We start from the raw sequence: 20,428 nt of genomic DNA, 5'->3' as shown, positions 1-20,428 counted from the left end.
CAGAGGAATATTATATTTACTATATTTTTTATACTTACGTATTACTTGTTTATTTTGATTTATTTAATTAAGAGTTTGAAGATCAATTTTCAGCGTATTCTTTTTTCGATAGTTACTTAAACAGTTATTTTATTGCTTAGGCTGACGAGGGTGCGTTTGGTGTCGATTGTCAAACTAACGTCGGTAAAAAGGGGACCTGTAAGAGCTTTCGCGATTGTTACCCCATGTTCAAAGTGGTAGATCTGTCTGGTTACGACGGGTGGGTTATGGGCCACTACGATACATGCAGTTACATTAACAACGATAATACTGAGGTACGTAAAATTAATTATAACGTACGTACTAATTAGCCAAGCCTTGAAATCGATTATAGAACTTTTATAAATTTTACAAAGTAGGTACATTTGTTTGATCGCTTGATCATCTGATATCTCCTCCTGCCCTTAACAATAATTGAAAAACATACGAATCAAAATTGTAATAAACCTCAGAAGGTGAAAGGTTATGTAATGAAATGAATTTATTTGCCTAATATAATACCTACCCGAATATTATACTTATTGTTTTACAAGTAGTCTCAAGTTACAATGACATGGTGTGCCATTTATAAATTTTTATATAACACTGCTTATATATAAAACTGTTTAAATTTTATGTACGAGTAACACTGTTTAGATAATTAAATACGTAAAAATTACTTTACATCTACGACTGTTTTTAAAGAGTATTTATTCTATTTATATCAACATAATGTTAGAAATGATTAAGAGTTAGATTATTCTTAGTCGTAGAGGCCTATATTACTATTGAGATGTGTGAAAATAGGACAATGCACATCTATTTTCCTAAAGATCGCAGAAAATCTTTAGGAAATTCAGAGACCATTCAATCGTAGTCTGAAAAGTTCTAAACCAAGGACTTTATAATGGTAAGCTAATGTTATCGCTGTAAATATCTGCTAAAAGCTTTCCCAGATTTGTTAAATGCATGTACCTATACTTGTACATTTGTAAAAGTCAAATCAAATTGATACTAGTCTAGAGGACGGGAGACAAACCGTGAGCCGATTAATGTTTTCATTATGTTTTTCAACTCGCAACTCGTTTGCCTTGTAAGGATGCTGAACCGTGTTGTGTGTAGGAAATTGTATCTATATACGTTTAACTTAAACGATGAATTAGTGGGATTCTGATGGTTTACGACGAACTATTTTCAATAGGTACTTACTGGTATGGGGAAAGACCTTTCTTTATCTAGACAATTAATTATTATCATATTATTCTTACCTACGAACATATTATAAATAGGTACTTACCTACTAATATTAGAATTATTATAAGAGGAAATGGTTTTTTTTTTAAATAAATGGTTTGCTTCGTCTCCTTAATACAGTGCCTATGCATCTTAGGTCTTCAAACAAATGTCGTAAAACTCAGGCGTGCGGAACAAATTAAAAATGTCGTAAAACGTTGCAGCAAACTTTTTATGATAAAGTAATGATTTTTTTTAAAGTACAATTATCAAAACTGTTTTTCTATATAAGTTAATTGCCGGGTAGGCCAGGGCCGGGGATAGGCATTTCCTTTTAGTCCAATGGCGTCAGAGTTGTCCCAGTCCCATCTGTTTCGTACCATCAAAAGAGATTATGGTATTTTCGGTTGCGCCATTGGTTGAATATTGTCTATTTCTCTGCAGGAGATTATCTCGTAAGTTGTTACGGCCTAAACAGCCAGTGGCGCACTGGCCGTTTAGTGGGCCGTTAATGGGCTGATAATGATGTTTTTGATAGCACCGATTAGGAATATTTTTTATTACCATCATCATCATTAGCCTGTATCCTTCCACTGCTAGACATAGGCCTATCCTAGAGCGCGCCACCACACACGATCCTTCGCCTTCCTCATCCAGCCACTTCCCACTACCTTCTTGATGCCGTCGGATCATCTAGCTGGAGGGCGTCCTACACTGCGCTTACTAGTACGTGGTCTCCACTCCAGAAAACGTCTGCCCCAACGGCCATCTGTTCTACGACAGATATGGCCCGCCCACTGCCACTTGAGTTTGCTAATCCTTTTTTAATATAGGTAATTCTAATTAGTACTTATTAATCACAATAGGCTAATCACTTCCAGGTGTTTGGAGTGTGTTGTACGCAGCCTGTTGGCACCCCTCCTCAACAGGAGCCAGACGTCCAACGCTTCGGTGTATTGCATCCATCCTTTCCGCTGTCACCATTATCCAGGTACGTCATTAAACATTTGCTTACATAAAACGTAGTGAACTACTACAACGAAAAACCAAATAATTGCGTCCATAGATATATACCTACGTCTGATACAATAGCGGGATATGACAAACCAAGTTCAAGTCCCGCTGACTATTGTCGTACCCACTAAATACTCTTTTCCGACTAATTGGAGGGAAATAGGAGTACTGGTCATATTTATAAGGTACCCCAAATATTCTTAAGAAAAAAGAAAAGTTCAAAGAAAACATTCGAATATTAAATTTACTAACTGATAATTGTACCAAATCCTGACTTAATCTGATACGCCGATCATGCAAGTTTTAATATTGTTCCAGCTTCCCCGGCCTCCCCCCGTCTGCGCTAGCGGCGCAGTTCGCGTACAACAATCAGCTGACGCGACAGATCCCCGCGGTGTGGCCGCCCACGCTCCCGCCTCTGCCCACTCACCCGCCCGATCACACCGCACCTACTCATCCCCCATCATTGGGTAAGTGTCATCGTCATCATAATCATATTTCTTTTTTATATGGAATAAGCTCACGCTTGACCGCGATCTCACCTCACGATGGTAAGTTTAGATGTGGCCTAAAGTGGAACGCGCTTGCCTAGAATTATGCCTATTCACTCACATCATCACATTAAAGATGCCCAGGTTGTAAGAATTAGAAAACACTGACTTCGGGAAAGTTGCATACCCATGCGCATGTGAAACGAAGAAGCAAACCGTTTTGTACGAGTTCTAGGAATGTCAATGACATAGGGATTTACCGTCCACCCCAGCCAAGTCTCCCCTTCTTATAGGTCCTTACCTATAAGAAGGGGAGACTTGGATATTAGACCAGTGAATATAACACACCAAGGAGGATTAGACCCACCCGCTGCTCCAATGCAGGTGCGGGCGTAGGCTGATAATGTTAAATTCATTAACGATCACTACCAGATGTCAATTTAATGATTTCGACCGACCTTTAATATTCTATTTTGATACATTTAGTTGCTGGAGTAACACAACCACCTCAAGCTCCTGCGAGCACCCCGCCTACGACAACCTGGGGTACTAAGCCTCCCAGCACAACTAAACAGGTACATATTTTTTATCAAATAGTAAGTGCTATTTCAAAATATAATTAAGGAAAATATAATTATACTCAGAATCATTATTATCTAGCAGTAAGTCCTGACTCCTGATACCTACTCGACGAGTTTGAATTTGAATGCACGTTGACTTTTGTTTTAAATGTTCATTGCACAGCACATTCAGGATACTTAGGCGATTCACCGTTACTTAGTGGCTTTAGATCAGAGGTTCGCAAACTTTTTATTCTCATAGACTGTTGGTTCTTATTTAACTGGTTCCCTGCCAATATCTAAAACTCGACAAAAAATGTAATTAGATTTACCTATGAAAATTTCTTTGCAGCTGAATTAACAGCTACAACAAAATAACAGTTTTTTTTTAAATACTGAGAATTTATTACTTCGTTCATTAATTAATTGATTGTGCTGTGAGTTATGTCAGCTAATTTTTATTCCTCTCACAGCACAAGGAAGCAATCAATTTACAATTATTTTATTTAGAAAACTCCTCATTCGGTATGGAACCAGATAAATCGCGGACCCCCGCTTACGAATGATTAACCCCCATTTTTATGTCACTTCAACGTAGACCCCCGCCGAGTTTTCCGTAGACCCCTGGGGGTCCACCTGGACCACTCTGGGAATCATTGCTTTAGATTGTCTGTTGATTTGTGCCACTGAATGTCTTTTCGTCGTTTAGATTTCACCGCTTATGCGCAGTATAAGTGCTGTTTATTCAGAGGATTTTAAAGTTGCTATTGCAGTTAAATTGTTAAACTAAACTATTGACTGTATAAATTACATACCTACCTCACAATGACTATTGCCTTTAATACACAGCCTGTAGAACAACTTTTCACATGATCGGTGATCATCAAATCATCCTCAATATTTTCATTCTTATTATTTTCTATGTATTCAGACTTGGCCCCCGGCTTATCCTACTCAACCAGCCAGGCCAACTGCACCCACTCAGCCGCCCAGGCCAACTGCGCCCGTTGGAGTAGATACTTCGTGCGGTGTGAAGAATGGACCACAGGTAAGTGTTAAAAATACCAGACCGTCGCCAACGTAGAACTATTTTCGACAATGTGTATATGCCAAAGCGCACACTAGCGCATTTCGTGACTAGATAATTTGATTCCTGAAGGGTATAGAAAGCATCGTTTTCCGTTTATCCGTTTAATACCTAATAATTTTTCAAATTTATTTCGATGCAAACATTGTCAATAACAGATATCCTTAGGTATTATACTTCAGGACAATACTCTGCAATACGTGGCATAACTTAGAAAAGGCCTGGGGCCTTTGGGGCCTCGGCATGTTGCTATATAGGTACGCCTCAAAAGCTTACTTATTTATTACTTATTTTAGCAGCTTACTTATTTATTACTTATTTTAGCAGCTTACTTATTTTAGCCGCTTATTTATTTTAGAAGTGATTACATAAATAAGAAAACTAATGTCGAACAAAGTTTAAGATTCACAACATTTGTCAGGACAACTTAATTAACAAATCAAACTGTAGCCAAAATAAGACCCTAGAATGGCAGAGAATGACCTTGAGTGAAGTCACGCACTTGTGAACGTTGTGTGTAGGGTTCAAGGATCCTTTGACTGTTAACAAACACTCCCCTTTTCCACTCAAGTCACTCTCCCCGCCTATCCCAAGTAACCCATAAAGAATTACACAACAAGAGATGTGGACGGCTCGAACGCCACAAGCACTGACGCCGTCCGTAACGCAAGTCGTTGCAACCCGGCGATAACACTTATGAACTTATCTTGGATTTATCTCCTCGTACCTACGCATTTTATATTTTAATAATATAATCAAAGCTCAATAACCTCATGTGCCTATGCGATTAATCGACAAACTTACACAAGAATTTTGATTGATCGTTTCCAGGTGTATGGAGCTACTGCCGAGTCGTCGACGGACGAGGAGCGTATAGTGGGCGGACACAACGCGGAGCTGAACGAGTGGCCGTGGATCGTGGCGCTGTTCAACGGCGGCCGCCAGTTCTGCGGCGGCTCCCTCATTGACAACAGCCACGTGCTCTCCGCTGCGCATTGTGTTGCACAGTATGGACCATTTTATAAGACTTATGCGTTAAACTGCGCAGTACAATATTTTGGATATCAGCGGTAACGTAGGCGCAGTGATAGGGCATCACACCGCGCGCCACCCGCAGTCTCACGCGTCTTGACTTTATGTATAACCTGCGAGTAGCGACATCCTCAGCTTATTTCCGAGACCTCATAAAGATTGCATTCGACAATACCTCATTTTATGATGGCTGAAAGTTTGTCAACGATACTCGTAGGTAAAAGGTACTTACGAGTATGGTTGCCAATTTTATCTTTGTTTTTTGTTTGTTAGTTTGAACCATGGTGGATTGGATAATAGCAGATTTCAGGGGTCCAGATCCTCAGTTGTAGTATAAAACGTAATAGTAAAAGTGTAAATCTTCTACGGGACCACATGATGTCCTGTAGAAGATTCAGATTCTTCTTCAGATTCAGAAGAAGTCGTGTCTCCAGTCGCCAAACACTTAACTGACTGATGACTGAGGACTTAATTTCTCAAATTATGCAGAAGAAAATATTATAGAACATGCTGTAAACTTGGGCAGTTGAGGGTCCTTGAAACCTTTCCAAAGCCACCACAGTCCAATACACTCCATAATAATTGGCTATCATATTTTTAGTGTGGTAGTAGCATAGGCTGACAACTGACAACTTTTATTGTCATTTTATCAAGTCTTTATAAAATAAAACTATTTACAGATATCAATCTATATAATACTAAATTAGTATAATTCTTACCTCTACAGAGAATATTGTGAAAAGAATATATCTACTTGTATTTATTCTAAGTATGTTGGTTAATTTATAGAGAACCGAGTAAACCTCCGCTTTGTCTCTATAAAGTTAAATGTTTTCAGTATGACGTCGTGGGACGTGGCGCGCCTCACAGCCAGGCTAGGTGACCATAACATTCGCACCAACTCAGAGACTCAACATGTGGAAAGGAAAATCAAGAGAGTAGTCAGACATCGAGGATTCGACATGCGCACTCTGGTAAATTGATAAGTTTTCTTTTTCCTAAAAATCTATTTCCTTCCTTTTCAAAATGGAAAACCATCTCTTCTATGTATAATAGAACATAATTTTACAAAATATGCACTTTGGCAGCCGGCTGTAGGCATAGATATTTAACCACGTGTGTGTGTATCCTAAATTTATAGGTATCATACCTACCCAAGCAAAGTGGTAGTAGGTAGGTACTAATGTGTTTGGATAAACTGTAACCAAAAATAGTACCTACTTACTACTGTAGAATCTTTGGTTATATTTGAAAGAATGAATCCTAATTCACAAAAAAATAGTATTTGTAATTACTTCAGCACAATTTACTTAAATCTTGATATTTTTTCAGTACAACGACGTGTCAGTCCTAACATTGGATCAACCCGTGACCTATTCGAAAACGATTCGCCCCATCTGTCTGCCCGGTGGAAGCAGAGCTTACTCAGGGCTCACAGCTACAGTCATTGGATGGGGCAGTTTGCGAGAGAGTAAGTTATACCTACCCACTATTTAAAAGCAGGAATCTTCTTATCTTTAATCCTGCAAGTCTCTTTACTGAATTTAAAACACTAGTCACATGGTCACATCAAAAACACAGAATACATAAAAGATGTACATTTTAGCATAGCAAGCATCAAAAGCATTTTACTATGTTTTTTAACTATGGCGAAGTCAAAAAATTGATTTTAGCCGTTTACCACTACGTTAAGTGTGTTTTTTGAAAGGATGTCCGCAACCCCGAAACTACAACATCGGTTACGTTTTACCAACTTCAACAATAGGAGGAGTAGTAGTCGGGTTAAAGTCTATTTTATTTTTTTGCAGATACACAATTCATATGTCGTAATCCACAATATTCGTTATATTAACACCATTCGTTTCCATCAGGTGGTCCTCAGCCATCGATACTGCAGGAGGTGTCGATCCCGATCTGGACCAACAACGAGTGTCGGCTTAAGTACGGCTCGGCGGCGCCGGGCGGCATCGTCGACCACATGATCTGCGCTGGTAAAGCCAGTATGGACTCTTGCAGTGTAAGTTACTTACCCAGTAAGCCTAACAGAACGACAGGTATTGTCGGTCAATAGTGGACGAATCAATAAAATCGTTGCGATAGAGTAATATTTTCGATGCACCGCTTTCTCTCTCCCTCCCCTCATGACTGAGTGTTGGCGAGTCATCTTTCGATATACATTGCTCCTCCATCGTGTACGCTAGCTGGACATTTGGACGGCACCTGTTACTTTGAGTAGATCTACCTCGTATCGTGATACACTGCTATTGGTCGGCAATATGTCTATTTGTTTTTATTGGATACCACGTGGCTCGCACGTGGCTTTAGAAAGTTATAAGAAACTTATCTATTACTCATATTGTAAATTTATGTAAATTATAAACGGTAAAATAACGGTAAATACGAGTACCTAAGAACTAAAATAAAACCCATGAAAAAATGGAATCGATCCACACAGTTCCAAATTCTGATATTAATAATAATTATTTAAAAAAAATAACAATAACAAAATATTAAAACAATCATGGTCTTTCAAAATCTTCAACAAGAGTTTTTTATCTCTTTTTAGATATTTACATCTTGAAAGCTTTCTTTATCCTGATTATTTGTATCTTGCTTTTGGATTGTTTCCTATCCAAAAACGGGAAACTATCTAAGTTTCCTGTTTTGGTTATTTTAAAGTTAATTATAATTTAAACCTTAATTAAATTAGCTTTTAACTTTTTTCGGGACAAACATTTTTGAAAAGAACGAATGAATTGTTTTAGGGAGACAGTGGCGGTCCACTCATGTTGAATGAAGGCGGTCGCTGGACACAAGTGGGCATTGTCTCGTGGGGCATCGGGTGCGGCAAGGGCCAGTACCCGGGAGTGTACACAAGAGTCACCGCTTTCCTGCCCTGGATACAGAAGAACTCGCAATAGTTTAGCAATTTCAATCATATAAGCCGAGAGAGTTTCTTAATACCAAGACAAACCTAAAAATTTAAGATCTTTTGGACACTTGTCCAAAAGTGAGTAGTAGATTATATAAAACGGTTGTAAAATTTAAGATCTTTTGGACACTTGGGGCTGGTTTCACCAATTTTCTAATAAGTGTCTGATAGCTTATTCACAAGTTTTCTTTTTGTCTTTGTAAGAAAGTGACAAAATTTACGATTTAATTATCCGACACATAAAACGTGGCGAAACCGTCCTTAATGTTTCAATTCGAGGTTCCTACTCACATGAGAAAATCTCAATAAAAAGTTAAAAAAAAAATTATGCTGGATATTACAAACAGCACAAAATTTTAATTCAATCAAATTTATGCTTATAAATTCTCCCGACTTTTAGCTAAATAAGGAATAAAGTTCAAGGATTCGATTCACAATAATCATGTCATATTGTGAATCAATTCTTTTGAGAAAGGCAACTCTAAGTTTTTGTCTTTCTTAATCAATTGGTGATAACTACTTTATAGGTTTTGAAGCCATAAAATTGTGCCAATTTAAGGGAATATGTATAGATAAGGATTGTGAATAAATAAACGAATTCCTTGATATGTTGTTTTTATTTTAATTAAATGCAACGTAAAATATAACATAACAATTATATTTGGTATTATCACACAAGCCTAAAAGATGACTCAGAGTGGGCTCAGACTACGCTACCAAATAGTTTTATATCATCCTTTTTTCTCCTCTTTTTAAACCATTAGTTGCTGTCCATAATTGATTTTATACCATGTAGATAAAAAAAAACGATTCTACGTCACAAATTCGGCAAAACTGCCCAAACTGTGTAAAATTTTATTAGGGGACCAAACAGAACGAAATTCATATCGTGGATATACTAGTACAATGTAAGTATGTGTAATTTATTCCAAAAATAACAAGGCATGATTTGACATGACTTAAAAACAATTTTTAGGTATAAAATTGACATACCACATTTTCTTCAACAAGCAAGAACACCTTAGGTTATACTTTTTTTAGTTTTATAAGCCGGCAAATACTCTTTGTATCCATTACGATTGTAATACTCTATGTACCATATATGAGCTTATAAAACTTTGTATAGAAGCTGTGCTGTGTTAAGCGATGAAAATGTTAAGGAAATGTAAAGACCTATAGCGTAGTCTGAACTACTCTGGAATATTATAAATATACCTAATATTACTAATATATCACACAATTTTAATTAACTACTAAGTATTATAAATATCTCGCTCGATGTAGCTTCACATGTCAAAGTTGGATACGTGTAGGTGTTGTAGTATGTTCCGAGCTATAAAAAGAAAATTTAATTACAATAATGTAGGTAATAGTAGAATATGAAACTGGTGCTTAATGAGGGTATTTACAATGCATTTTATAAAACAAACGAAGTGAGTTATATAATAGGGACTCGGGTGCTTTAATGCCGAGTTATGCACATTTCATACTCTACTTTATGTAATCTCATGCAATAATAGTAGATTATATAAAACGGTTGTATAATAAGGAGAAAATCAACTACAAACTGAACTTCAGTTTTCTAAACATAGTACTTGGCACTGCATTGATCAATCAGACCATCAGTCAGTCAATCAATCAATTAATACAAATAAGACCCGAGTTCACCGACTTTCAGATAAACTGCGTTTGCACAACGTAGTTTTAACAAGGAGCGTTTTTCTCTTGTTCATCACACTGTTCATCACATCATCACTTTGGTTTGTAAACCGAGCAATTGAGAACGGCGATTGAACGATCTATGAACAATTTATTTATGATATGCGGGCGACGGGGAGAAACACTACGCAGGTGTGAAATCGTGCGTGCGGGGAAGTGAGGTGCACTCGTGGTATTTTATTCATAGCTACACGCCGCCGCGCGGGCCATCGGGAGTGTTATGAACGAAGTAGCCAAGCCTTGTGCGATGTCTGTGTATACCATCACATATAGTAAAACTGAAATACCTTGAAAGTATCCAGTGTCGTAGATGTCATCGAGAGTGGGCACGAAGGGCGGCTCCGCGTCGAGCTGGTGGAGCCAGTCCACGCGGCGGAACACCGGCAGCGCCTTCACCGCGTCCGCGCCGGGCCGCGCGCCGGGCTCCATCGTCAGCAGGGCTTCGATAGCGCCCACCGCCTCCGCCGACAGCGCCTCCTCGTCTTCAGGCCATTCTATATCTAACAATACAAGTAGTTACGGTTTTTTTTATTCTTTTACAAGTTAGCCCTTGACTACAATCTCACCTGATGGTAAGTGATGATGCAATCGGGCTATTGACATGTTAGGAGTAAGATGAAAATTCACACCCCCGTTCAGTTTCTACACATCGTACCGGACGCTAAATCGCTTGGCGGTACGTCTTTGCTGGTAGGGTGGTGGTAGGCCTCCGAAAAAATGCTTATAGCGTGAAAATTATACAAATACAAATAAAAAGCCACACTTGATATGGAATGTTTATCAAATTAAAAATATTAGAAGTGGGAATCAATCAATCTGCAGCAGATTGGGGGGTGGGATAGGGGATGAAATTTACACCGATTTCCACACGGACGAAGTCGCGGGTGTCAGCTAATGTAATTAATACATATATATTATACACTCACTTCTAGCTAATATATTTTGGAAGACCGCTTGCACTGTTTCATCGTTGAACGGCGGCACGCCCGTCATGAACTCGTACAAACACACGCCCAACGCCCACCAGTCCACCGCTGGGCCGTGACTTTTTCTGAAAAATAATACTTTTTTCATAATAATAGTTAACGGTGATAAAAGAGACGGGTATGCCAATCATCGTACGTATCGGACGCATCGCATCAAACGGTTTACGGTAGAAAAACTCCGTTAGATGCGATCCGTACGATGCGGATCAGTGAAAGCACTTGAATGACTTTCTATACAAAGAATACTAAAATCCCTTTGATGCGAAGCGTCCGATGCGTACGATGCGGATCTGTGGACGCCTGCTGTAATAGAAGAACGCGAACGAACGAACGAACAAACGAAATGCGTATGTTAAGATGGATGTGGAGTGACAAAAATGAATTAAATGAGGAATGAGTACCTAGGTAAGAGAAAGTCTGAAAGTGGTGACAGAAAAGTTGAGGAGTAAAAGGTTAGCTCGGCATGGAGATGTAATGCAGACGGATAAAAGTCCTATTACCAGAAGAATGTTCAAATTGCAAATGGACGGACTCAAGAGACTCGAGATAAGACCAAAAAATAGATGGTTGGAGTGTGAGAAAGAGGAAATGTGTGTAAAAGGAGTTGATGATAAGTTGACCTTACTTAAATGGGATAACGGACATGACGATTAAGTGACAAGGAACAAGTCTACGAATAGAATAAGTATGAATACGAATAATCTGATAAGTAGTAAGCATAGTCTATAATAAAGCAACTTATCTGGACATTGTAGGAACTTATAGATGTTATTTCCATGACATTTTGTTGTGATCTGATTTGAATAAAACAAAGACAGAATTATACTTGAAGCTTGACACAATACACCAGCGAAAACCACAATCAAATCGTTTCAGCCGTAGTATTTTAGTCTTTCTGATATTTGTTAACATGCACAAACAAATATCAGAAAGACTAAAATAAATAAAAAAGCTACTATTTTGGACCCTGTAACATGCATTACATTCAAATATAAATTGACTTTTTTATTATGTTTACGATATTATAGACGGCCGCGTGGCGCAGTGGGTAGTGACCTGCTTTCTGCATCTGGGCCGTGGGTTCGATTCCCACAACTGGAAAATATTTGTGTGATGAGCATGGGTGTTTTTCAGTGTCTGTGTGTATTTATACATTATATAAGTATTTATATGTAGTATACAATTGTATATTAATATTATTATATCAACTATCTTTGCACCCATAACACAAGCTACTCTGTATGCTTACTTTGGGGCTAGATAGTGATGTGTATTGTTTAAGTATATTTATTTATTATAAGTATATATACCTATATGAAGAAATACATACTGCAATAGTAATTCCGGAGCGAGATAGTCGGGGGTGCCAAGAATGGGGTGGTCGGACGCTTGGTTCCCGCGCCGTACGCTTTTTGGCGTCCGATACGGCGTCTGTACTGCTGCTAAAGGTGTTTTACATTCCGTAGGAGATTTGCTTCCTTCACCCTATATAACAATTTTGTTGATTAGACAAATAACAACACGAAATAATAATCTTATCAACCTCAGTATCGGCCATTAGACGTTGTCTGTTGAACATATAGATCTCTTTTTTGATTGTAATAATTTGATCATAAATGAACCGCATAGACCCAACGGCTTTCCATTATTATCTACTTGATGTTGTTGATCTATAACCTCAATTTTGCTAACTTTCGAAGGCTCAAAGTCACTCAGCAGGCGATCGAGCGAAGAATGCTTGAATTTCTCTGCTTGAACGAATCAGAAATGAGGAGATCCGCAGACGAAACCAATTCCCTGACATAAGTCCGCGAGTCGCAAAGCTGAAGTGACACAAATTTCAAAGAGCCGATAGGCATCGGGGTCCCAAGGTGCTGGAACGGCGACCCCGCACCGGAAAGCGCAGTATTGGTCGACCCGCCACAAGGTGGACTGAGGATATCAAGCGGGTTGCAGGAAGCCGCTAGATGCTGGCGGCTCAAGACTCTTGTGTTTGGAAGTCCACACAAAGGCCTATGTACCTACAGCATTGCCTATGTGGACAATCATCGGCTGATAATGATAAACCTCAATTTTTAAAGTAATATTTTTTTTAAAAAGACCACTACCTATACACTTTACTAGTCCTCTTTCTTCAATCAAATCAAGACTGATCATAATTATTGGTGTTAGTCTTAAAAGTGTTCCTATTGTTTTTCAATTTGTATTAAATTAAAAATTTACCTTACTCAATCTTCTGGTAGGAAAAATCTCTAGACTCGTAGATATGTGCTTTCCAAAAGTGGCAGACCTCTCCTTGTTGCTCAAAACTGTATCATCAAGGGGTATATTAAACCTGGTCGCTTTTTTCTTGGTTTCGGGAGACTTATTTGATACTGGCGTAGAGAATATCACTCCGACATTGAAATGGTGACTGTCGTTCTGTGATACCCATCTGAAATGACAGTTATCATTATTAATATTCTTAAGCTTCAAAAAGTTTCTTTTGTTTATTTGGTTGGTTATTTGAACGCTCTTATCTCAGAAACCGAGTTAGAATGGAACAATTCTTAGAAAGGGTCTCTATAACAGCGCTACGACCAGGAACATTGCAGCACCAATGCAAAATAGTGCAAACTTTCTGATAGCTATCCTAAACCGCGCGGTACAGAGGTAAGAATTATAGACAGACGAGGTGGAGGGAAACTATAATTTGGCAAGTTCGTTGATAATACTCCTATTATACGCGGGCGACAAGGAGAAAGAATGCGCGGGTGTGAAATAGTGCGCGCGGGAAAGTGACGTGCATCAGTTTTCATTCATCGCTACACGCTCCCCCTTACGAACGAAGTTACCAAGCTATAGCACGTCTTACAGGTTCCCTTGTACTGTCATACGTGTACCACGCGTTCGAGACCAAATTTATTTGTAACTAACGAACTACGACTTTGTCCTTGTGACATTCAGTTTATCGTGCAGAAGCTATGGATTTCTCTAGAATAAAAAGGAGCTTATGTGTTAATTCAGGGTATCTGCGTTGGAAATTTTAACCTAAGACAGTTCCTTAATTTTAGCTTAAAGGCGAACGAACATCCATACATACTTACATGCAAAGTTTCGCGTTTATGGATTGCTTTTATGATCTTTAATCTGTATAAGTTAAGACTGCTAGAAAAGCTGATACTTATGAAGCTTAGGGAAATTTTAAATTAAAACAACTAAACATACCTTTTCTTTAATACTCCTTTAAGAGGATTTTTGCGTCTCTCTGGTGTAGGATGAATGGCCATTCTCTTAGGGGTGTTTTGACTGACTTCCAGTTCTAATGCCATAATTTCTTGAGTGAGCCCACTGTGGTTTTCTTTAGACTCTAACAAACTTGTCACTCCTGTTGGAGTGTCTCCGTCGCAGTCTAATATTCTCTTTCTCTTCTTGGCACGAAAACTAATTAAATAATAATATGTAAGTAATATACAATGGGTATAAGTAAAACTAACAAAGATTAAACAATTACAATAAGTAGAATATTAAAAAATACTCTTTATTGCTTGAAACATACATGGGGTAAACATTCAGGTACATACTGGTTTATTCTGATATATAGATACGATAGATACGATTCTGCTGATATGGTATTATAGTCTGGCAAGTTCGTTGATGTAATCCCATGATATGCGGGCGACAGGGGGAAAGACTACGCGGGTGTGAAATCGTGCGTGCGGAGAAGTGACGTGCATCAGTCGTGGGTTTTTCATTCATGGTATACGCCCCCCGGCGCGCGCGGAACATCGGGAGTGTTACGAAGTTGCCAAGCTATATTACTATACTGCCAACCAAGAACTAAGTCAATTTAAAACTATAAATAATAATCAAACTTAAAATATCTAGATTAAACAAACAAACCCCGAAAATTATCAAATCTTTTTGTTCCATGTAGGTTAACGTTATGGGCATGTGATGGGCAATACCCATTACAATTTTATTTTTTTAGATTGACTATTGCAGGGTGGTATAATATTATAAGACATGTTTATAGCAAATGTGCTCTTGTTCTGTGCCTTGGTTGTAAGACCTTGTCGATATTCTGCTTTGTTAGTCAATAAACTAGTTGACACCTTTTTTTTTAAATGGTGTTAAATAGTTCATATCGTTCTCCTAGACTAAAAAAAATCATATTTTTTTGAGACATGATTACATGAAAATATTAGGACAATACGAAAACGCCTGTCGGCCATAAAAGTCTATATTTCAACTGTTGCATGACGTCACTACAATAAATCCCATACAAATGGAGTGTTTGACAAAAATAATAGTTAACAATTTAGTTTGATATTTAGTACATCAAGTAACATTGTGATATCACCTTGAACCTTGTTTACCTGGGTATCCTCTTTAGAGACTGTCCTCTGCAGAGTGGTGAAGTGGACTGATCATGTTGCGAGTCAGTCAATATGTTTGACTCTAAGGAGGAACCGTTGGCACTACTGATGTCTGTCGACCTGTTGCTGCTCTTAGTGTTGTCGGTGCTATTTTTAGAGCTCTCGCAAGTGTGATACGAGCTTAAAGATTCTGATCCAGAATCCTGACTCTAAAATCACAAAATAAGCAATAAATTATACACTTTTTTACTAGCAATTAAGTATTAGAAAACAAATATAAAATTTAAAAAGATCGTCTAAATTTTTGTATTTTATTTAAATTTTAGTATAATAATAATATTTATTTTTATAATACTTGCAGTCAAGTCCAAATTTATGCTTTCGGCGCTCATAAAGGGATGTATACCCGATAATTGTGAATAATCCATTATAGCTGAGTCACCTTTTAATTTAGCTAAAAAACAAACACATTGGTATATTGTACAACTTTGAAAAATCATAGCATAAATTATTAAGTGGCGACGACAATACTAAATTTTGAATCATTTTGCACTAAAATGAAATGAAATTCATCGATTTTATTTCAGTGCAAAAGTTTTGCCTCTGCAAGCTGGCATTATTATAATTAATGAAATGGTAATTGCCTCAGTTGGTATTTTGGTCAAAAAAGCGACTTCTTTATCTTTTTTATTGTTTTCAAGGAAAAGATTTTATTTATAAGTAAAAGTATGTGGTACCTAATATTTTTGACTGTGATTGTGAGTTAATTTTGAAAATCAATGAGAAAATCATTAAACAGTTATTACAATCAATGAATTATTAATTTACTGATTACATTAGAAGTACTAAATCAATGAATTATTAATTTACTGATTACATTAGAAGTATTCAATCCATCTCTATCTGCTCATATCAAATAAATACACAATATTAAATGAAAAAGAAAATAATAACTATTAGAATTAGCAGTTTATATAGCTTGGCAACTTCGTTCGTAACACTCCCGATGTTGCGCGCGAGGCGGGGGGCATGTAGCGATGATTAAAAAACCCACGACTGATGTCACATCCCCGCACGCACGATTTCACACCCGCGCAGTCTCTCCGCCCGTCGCCTGCATATCATGGAAGTGTTATCAACAAACTTGCCAGACTATATGTATATAATGTTTGGTTTTATTGTTGTCACCACTTTGGTTGCTTTATAGTAACTGCGTACTGATCTCTAAAAGCTGATCAAGAAGATTCTCACAAGTATCCACGCTCGAGTTCCGGGCACTGTCTCCTCCACCAGAGCCAAAAGACAGATGTGATGTCAGAGACAACAACTGTCCTGGCGTTCGCATGTTAAGGCTTGGTGTACAGTTCACAAAGTCAGATATTTCTAAATCTGAAACATAAGCAGGCATAAATAAATTATTATCTATTTATAAATTAAATACTCAAATAAAGAAATGTTATATCATTTGCATTTTCATTTTATATTGAAATAATAGACATGCATGTATTGTTCACTTTTTCATAAATCCCACAGGAAACAATTCTACAAACAAACACAAACATTTTAAAAATGCTTGTATTTTAGTATTAATGTATAAATAAAAGTAAGCTGTTGAAAACAGAAATTTCAATTTTCATGTTTTGATAATGGTCATGATATAATATTATAAATTTTAACAAACCTCTATGTACTTCAATTTTGGATAAGCCAAAATCTGTTAATTTAACATGACCTGTTTTGGATATCAACATGTTGTCAGGCTTCAGATCTCTGTGAATAATGTTATGTTTGTGCAAATACTCCAGCGCTAAAGTTACTTCTGCTGCATAGAACACTGCCATAGCCTCCTCCATAAAGCCATAAGTGCCTAACAGAGATTTCAGATCACCACCAACCATGAACTCCATTACCTAAACCAATGAAAATATATTAAATGAATGACAATAACAAGCATAACTAGCAGGCAGTGGTGACACAAGGTCAATGTACCACTGCTAATGAAATGCTTGTTATTGTAAGTGATAAGACTGCATTCTGCAAGGAAGATGATTTATAATTTCATTTTGACATGTTTTAGAAATAAAGTCATGCTGTTAATGGACTTTGTGGACTTAATTTTTAACCCGGCAGCACTCGCTACTGGGTAAATATTACCACAGAGTACCTATAAATTGATGTCTTTCCTTTTCGAAGCACTTCAGCGCTACGCGCTTTTTGGTACCTTCTAGTTGCTAACTAACGCACACGCACACCGCGTCACGGCAAGTGCGCGCGCGGCGTTCGGCCACAAAAGACGTTTAAAGTGAGTATGGGTAAAAAATACCCAGTAGCGACAGTTCTCGTAATTTTTTTTTATGTTTACTTAAGGTTGTTTATTAAGTTTTAGAGCCTATTTAAAATGGATTACGGGCTGAGATATAGCACTATAGCAGAATTACTTGAGCAAGAAGATAGCGAGGAAGAAAATGTTTCGGAAGTGAAAAATTCAGAGCATGAACGTTACTCAGAGCAAGATGTTGATGAATCAGACGCAGACTCGGACCTTGACGAAGTTCCTTGCGATCCACCCTCAAACGAAGAATATTTAGAAGATGAATTACCTTAGGAAAGGAAAAGAGTTTATTTTAAAGGACAAAACAAAAAAAAATTCGTGAATTCGTTTGGAAAATTCCTGAGTCACCGCAAGGGGTAAGAACCAGATCCAATAATATTATTTATCACCTGCTTGGACCAATCGGTGAAGGTAGATCTTGCTCATCTATAGTAGAGCCTTGGGACCTTTATTATTTACTGAAAGTTGTCTTCAAAAGATTATCGATAACACGAATATTTACATCCAAGATCTGAAATCTAAGTTCACGAGGGAACGCGACTGTAAGTCTACCGACATTGTTGAGCTTCGGGCTCTTTTGGGTTTATTTCTGCCTCTCGCTGCGCCGTATGTGACGGGAAAATGGTCGAAAGACAATGACAGATTATAAGTTATGCTCCAAAAGAATATGCCGGGAATATACAGCCGCAATATGTGAAGACTGCTTCGATAACGTGTAATAAAGCCATTTTTACTAAGGAGCGAGGAACAACAAGTTCTATGCCAAATATTTAAAAGTTCCCGAGGTATAAAAAAATACATGCTTGTTTTGATTTTCTTGTGTTTAAGTCTTCTTTTCATAAATATCTCGATTTTGTATAGTTCCTAAGAAAAACAAGCATTTTTGTTAGTTTGTATAAGAGTTTAATGATTTTTGTTCGAATTTTATGATTTTTTTTCAAAATGCTCATATTTTTAATTAATAAATGTTTAGACTGTAATATATCTTTTTATTTACCAAAAATAATATTATTTAAATTATACAATGCGCATAAAACAATAAACTACCTATTTGTCTTGAATAATGGACCATAAAATCTGTGGTATTTTTTACCCAGTAGCGAGTATTAGTGTTTATAAAATCCTAGCGAGTGCTGCCGGGTTAAATACCTTCCAGGAAGCCTAGTAAACACAACTGCTTTTACTAATTGAATTTTGTATTGTAAGGGGTATCAGTTTTACATCTCACACCATCTAAAAATGTTGATATTACTGTCTCTATTACTAGATAAAAAAGCAACCTTATTGGAGTGTAAATAAGTACCCTATTGTCTATTAGCTTATAATACTATAAAGTAATGGACAATAAAACACAAAACTATCCAAATTTGGCAACTGAACTTCATCACCTCCTTGTCCTTATCCCGCTTAAGTTGATTTGACAACTATCTAACTAATCTATCATGAACTAACATCTACTCCTCCTACTCCTTTTATGAATATAATATACTCTTCCACACACTTTTTTATTCTTTTACAAGTCCTTGACTACAATCTCACCTGATGGTAAGTGATGATGTAATCTAAGATGGAAGCAGGCTAACTTGTTAGGAGGAGGATGAAAATCCACACCCTTTTTGGTATCTACACGGCATCCTACCAGAACGCTAAATTGCTTGGCGGGACGTCTTTGCCAGTAGGGTGGTAACTGACTATGGCCGAAGCCTCCCACTAGCCAGACCTGGGCCAATTAAGAAAACCTCAATAGGCCCAGACCGAGATCAAAGCCAGGACCTCCGTCTTGTAATTCCGCCGCACGTACCACTGCGCCACGGAGGCCGTCAAAACACGTAAACCTATTTGGCATTTCTCTTCTTATAAGTCTTTCCACTAGCAATTTCAAGATTAGTTCAGAACATTATTAAATGAGACTGTTACCAAATACACAGATGATGCTGACTGCAATGAGTAAAACAAATGTACACAAAAAGGACTCCTAGATAGTGCCAGTGCATTCCTCTCTGTCACTACTTGTGTGACCATGTTCTTGTTAATCATGTCAGACTTCTTCATTACTTTAATTGCATACATTTGTTCTTTATTACTCTTTTTATGAGCAAGGAAAACTTTTCCGAAGGCTCCTCGACTAATAGGTTTAATAATAGTAAAATCATTAATGTCTGGGGCCTGTAAAGAGGAAAATTATTTTTATAGGGTTACTTAAATAATAATTCTCAATTCGCTTACTAAGCCTACATTGATAGTTACATTATATATCGCTTAAATTACCTTGTTTGAAATTGAATCTTGACTATTAGCATTAATTTTTTCTAAAATCGTGTGGCTAGATGTTTTGTCATCAGCTATTGAAACGTTTGAAGCCATGATGACTTCACTTTGTGTTTGGTTTTTTTATTATATTATATTAACATTAAAGCTTTTGAAGAACTCATTTTATTTAATTTTTACGAATCACATTCACAATTCACAATGAAAAAGAAATTTAAACCTAACAGAATTGTCTATTGTGACAGTTGACAGTTGATACCACAGATTAATAGATTAAACACACTTTTGACACAGAATGCTTTTGATTTGACACTAAATTCATAAGCTCATACTTGGTAGAAATTAGGGATGACTATCTGAGTTCGATTAATCGAAGAATCGATTTTTCGGGTCAAAAG

The 20,428-nt window shown here is 37.3% G+C and overlaps 2 protein-coding genes across 4 annotated transcripts in view; one reads left to right on the top strand and one right to left on the bottom strand.

Moving 5' to 3' along the window:
• LOC112051314 (chymotrypsin-like protease CTRL-1) overlaps positions 1-8,973 on the top strand; it is an 18,013-nt gene extending 9,040 nt beyond the window's left edge. Inside the window, exons 3-12 of one of the 2 annotated variants that reach the window (XM_024089916.2) lie at positions 141-314; positions 2,133-2,242; positions 2,584-2,735; positions 3,243-3,331; positions 4,248-4,364; positions 5,235-5,410; positions 6,274-6,409; positions 6,768-6,906; positions 7,307-7,452; positions 8,201-8,973. In XM_024089916.2, coding sequence (XP_023945684.2) covers positions 141-314; positions 2,133-2,242; positions 2,584-2,735; positions 3,243-3,331; positions 4,248-4,364; positions 5,235-5,410; positions 6,274-6,409; positions 6,768-6,906; positions 7,307-7,452; positions 8,201-8,356 — 1,395 coding nt within the window. In that variant the 3' untranslated portion in view covers positions 8,357-8,973. The remainder of the gene's footprint in view (positions 1-140; positions 315-2,132; positions 2,243-2,583; positions 2,736-3,242; positions 3,332-4,247; positions 4,365-5,234; positions 5,411-6,273; positions 6,410-6,767; positions 6,907-7,306; positions 7,453-8,200) is intronic. The other variant, XM_024089924.2, reaches the window with a different exon arrangement.
• Positions 8,966-20,273, bottom strand: LOC112051303 (serine/threonine-protein kinase greatwall). 2 transcript variants are annotated; one of them, XM_024089893.2, is made up of 12 exons: positions 20,031-20,273; positions 19,680-19,928; positions 17,112-17,340; positions 16,649-16,819; positions 15,790-15,884; positions 15,431-15,639; positions 14,280-14,495; positions 13,296-13,506; positions 12,403-12,557; positions 11,013-11,137; positions 10,374-10,586; positions 8,966-9,700 (listed from the first exon to the last, which is right to left on the bottom strand). In XM_024089893.2, exons 1-12 carry the CDS (start codon positions 20,124-20,126, stop codon positions 9,654-9,656), a joined length of 2,016 nt encoding a protein of 671 aa, XP_023945661.1. In that variant the 5' UTR covers positions 20,127-20,273; the 3' UTR covers positions 8,966-9,653. The 2 variants fall into 2 exon arrangements, with proteins under 2 accessions (XP_023945661.1, XP_023945671.1); XM_024089903.2 differs by having other exon boundaries at positions 16,682-16,819; positions 20,031-20,272.
• Between the last annotated feature and the right edge of the window lie 155 nt (positions 20,274-20,428).

Source organism: Bicyclus anynana, chromosome 1, assembly GCF_947172395.1.
Source record: "Bicyclus anynana chromosome 1, ilBicAnyn1.1, whole genome shotgun sequence".
Lineage (NCBI taxonomy): Eukaryota > Metazoa > Arthropoda > Insecta > Lepidoptera > Nymphalidae > Bicyclus > Bicyclus anynana.
This window is presented reverse-complemented; position numbering and strand designations above follow the sequence as displayed.

What these genes read in the sequence shown, in the direction of transcription:
- LOC112051303 (XM_024089893.2), bottom strand. Translation starts at nt 20,126, where the DNA reads ATGGCTTCAAACGTTTCAATAGCTGATGACAAAACATCTAGCCACACG. An exon ending in GCATAAATTTGGACTTGACT is followed by an intron (nt 15,640 to 15,789) that starts GCAAGTATTATA and finishes TTGTGATTTTAG; the next exon opens with AGTCAGGATTCTGGATCAGA. An exon ending in AAAGGAGTATTAAAGAAAAG is followed by an intron (nt 13,507 to 14,279) that starts GTATGTTTAGTT and finishes CTGTCATTTCAG; the next exon opens with ATGGGTATCACAGAACGACA.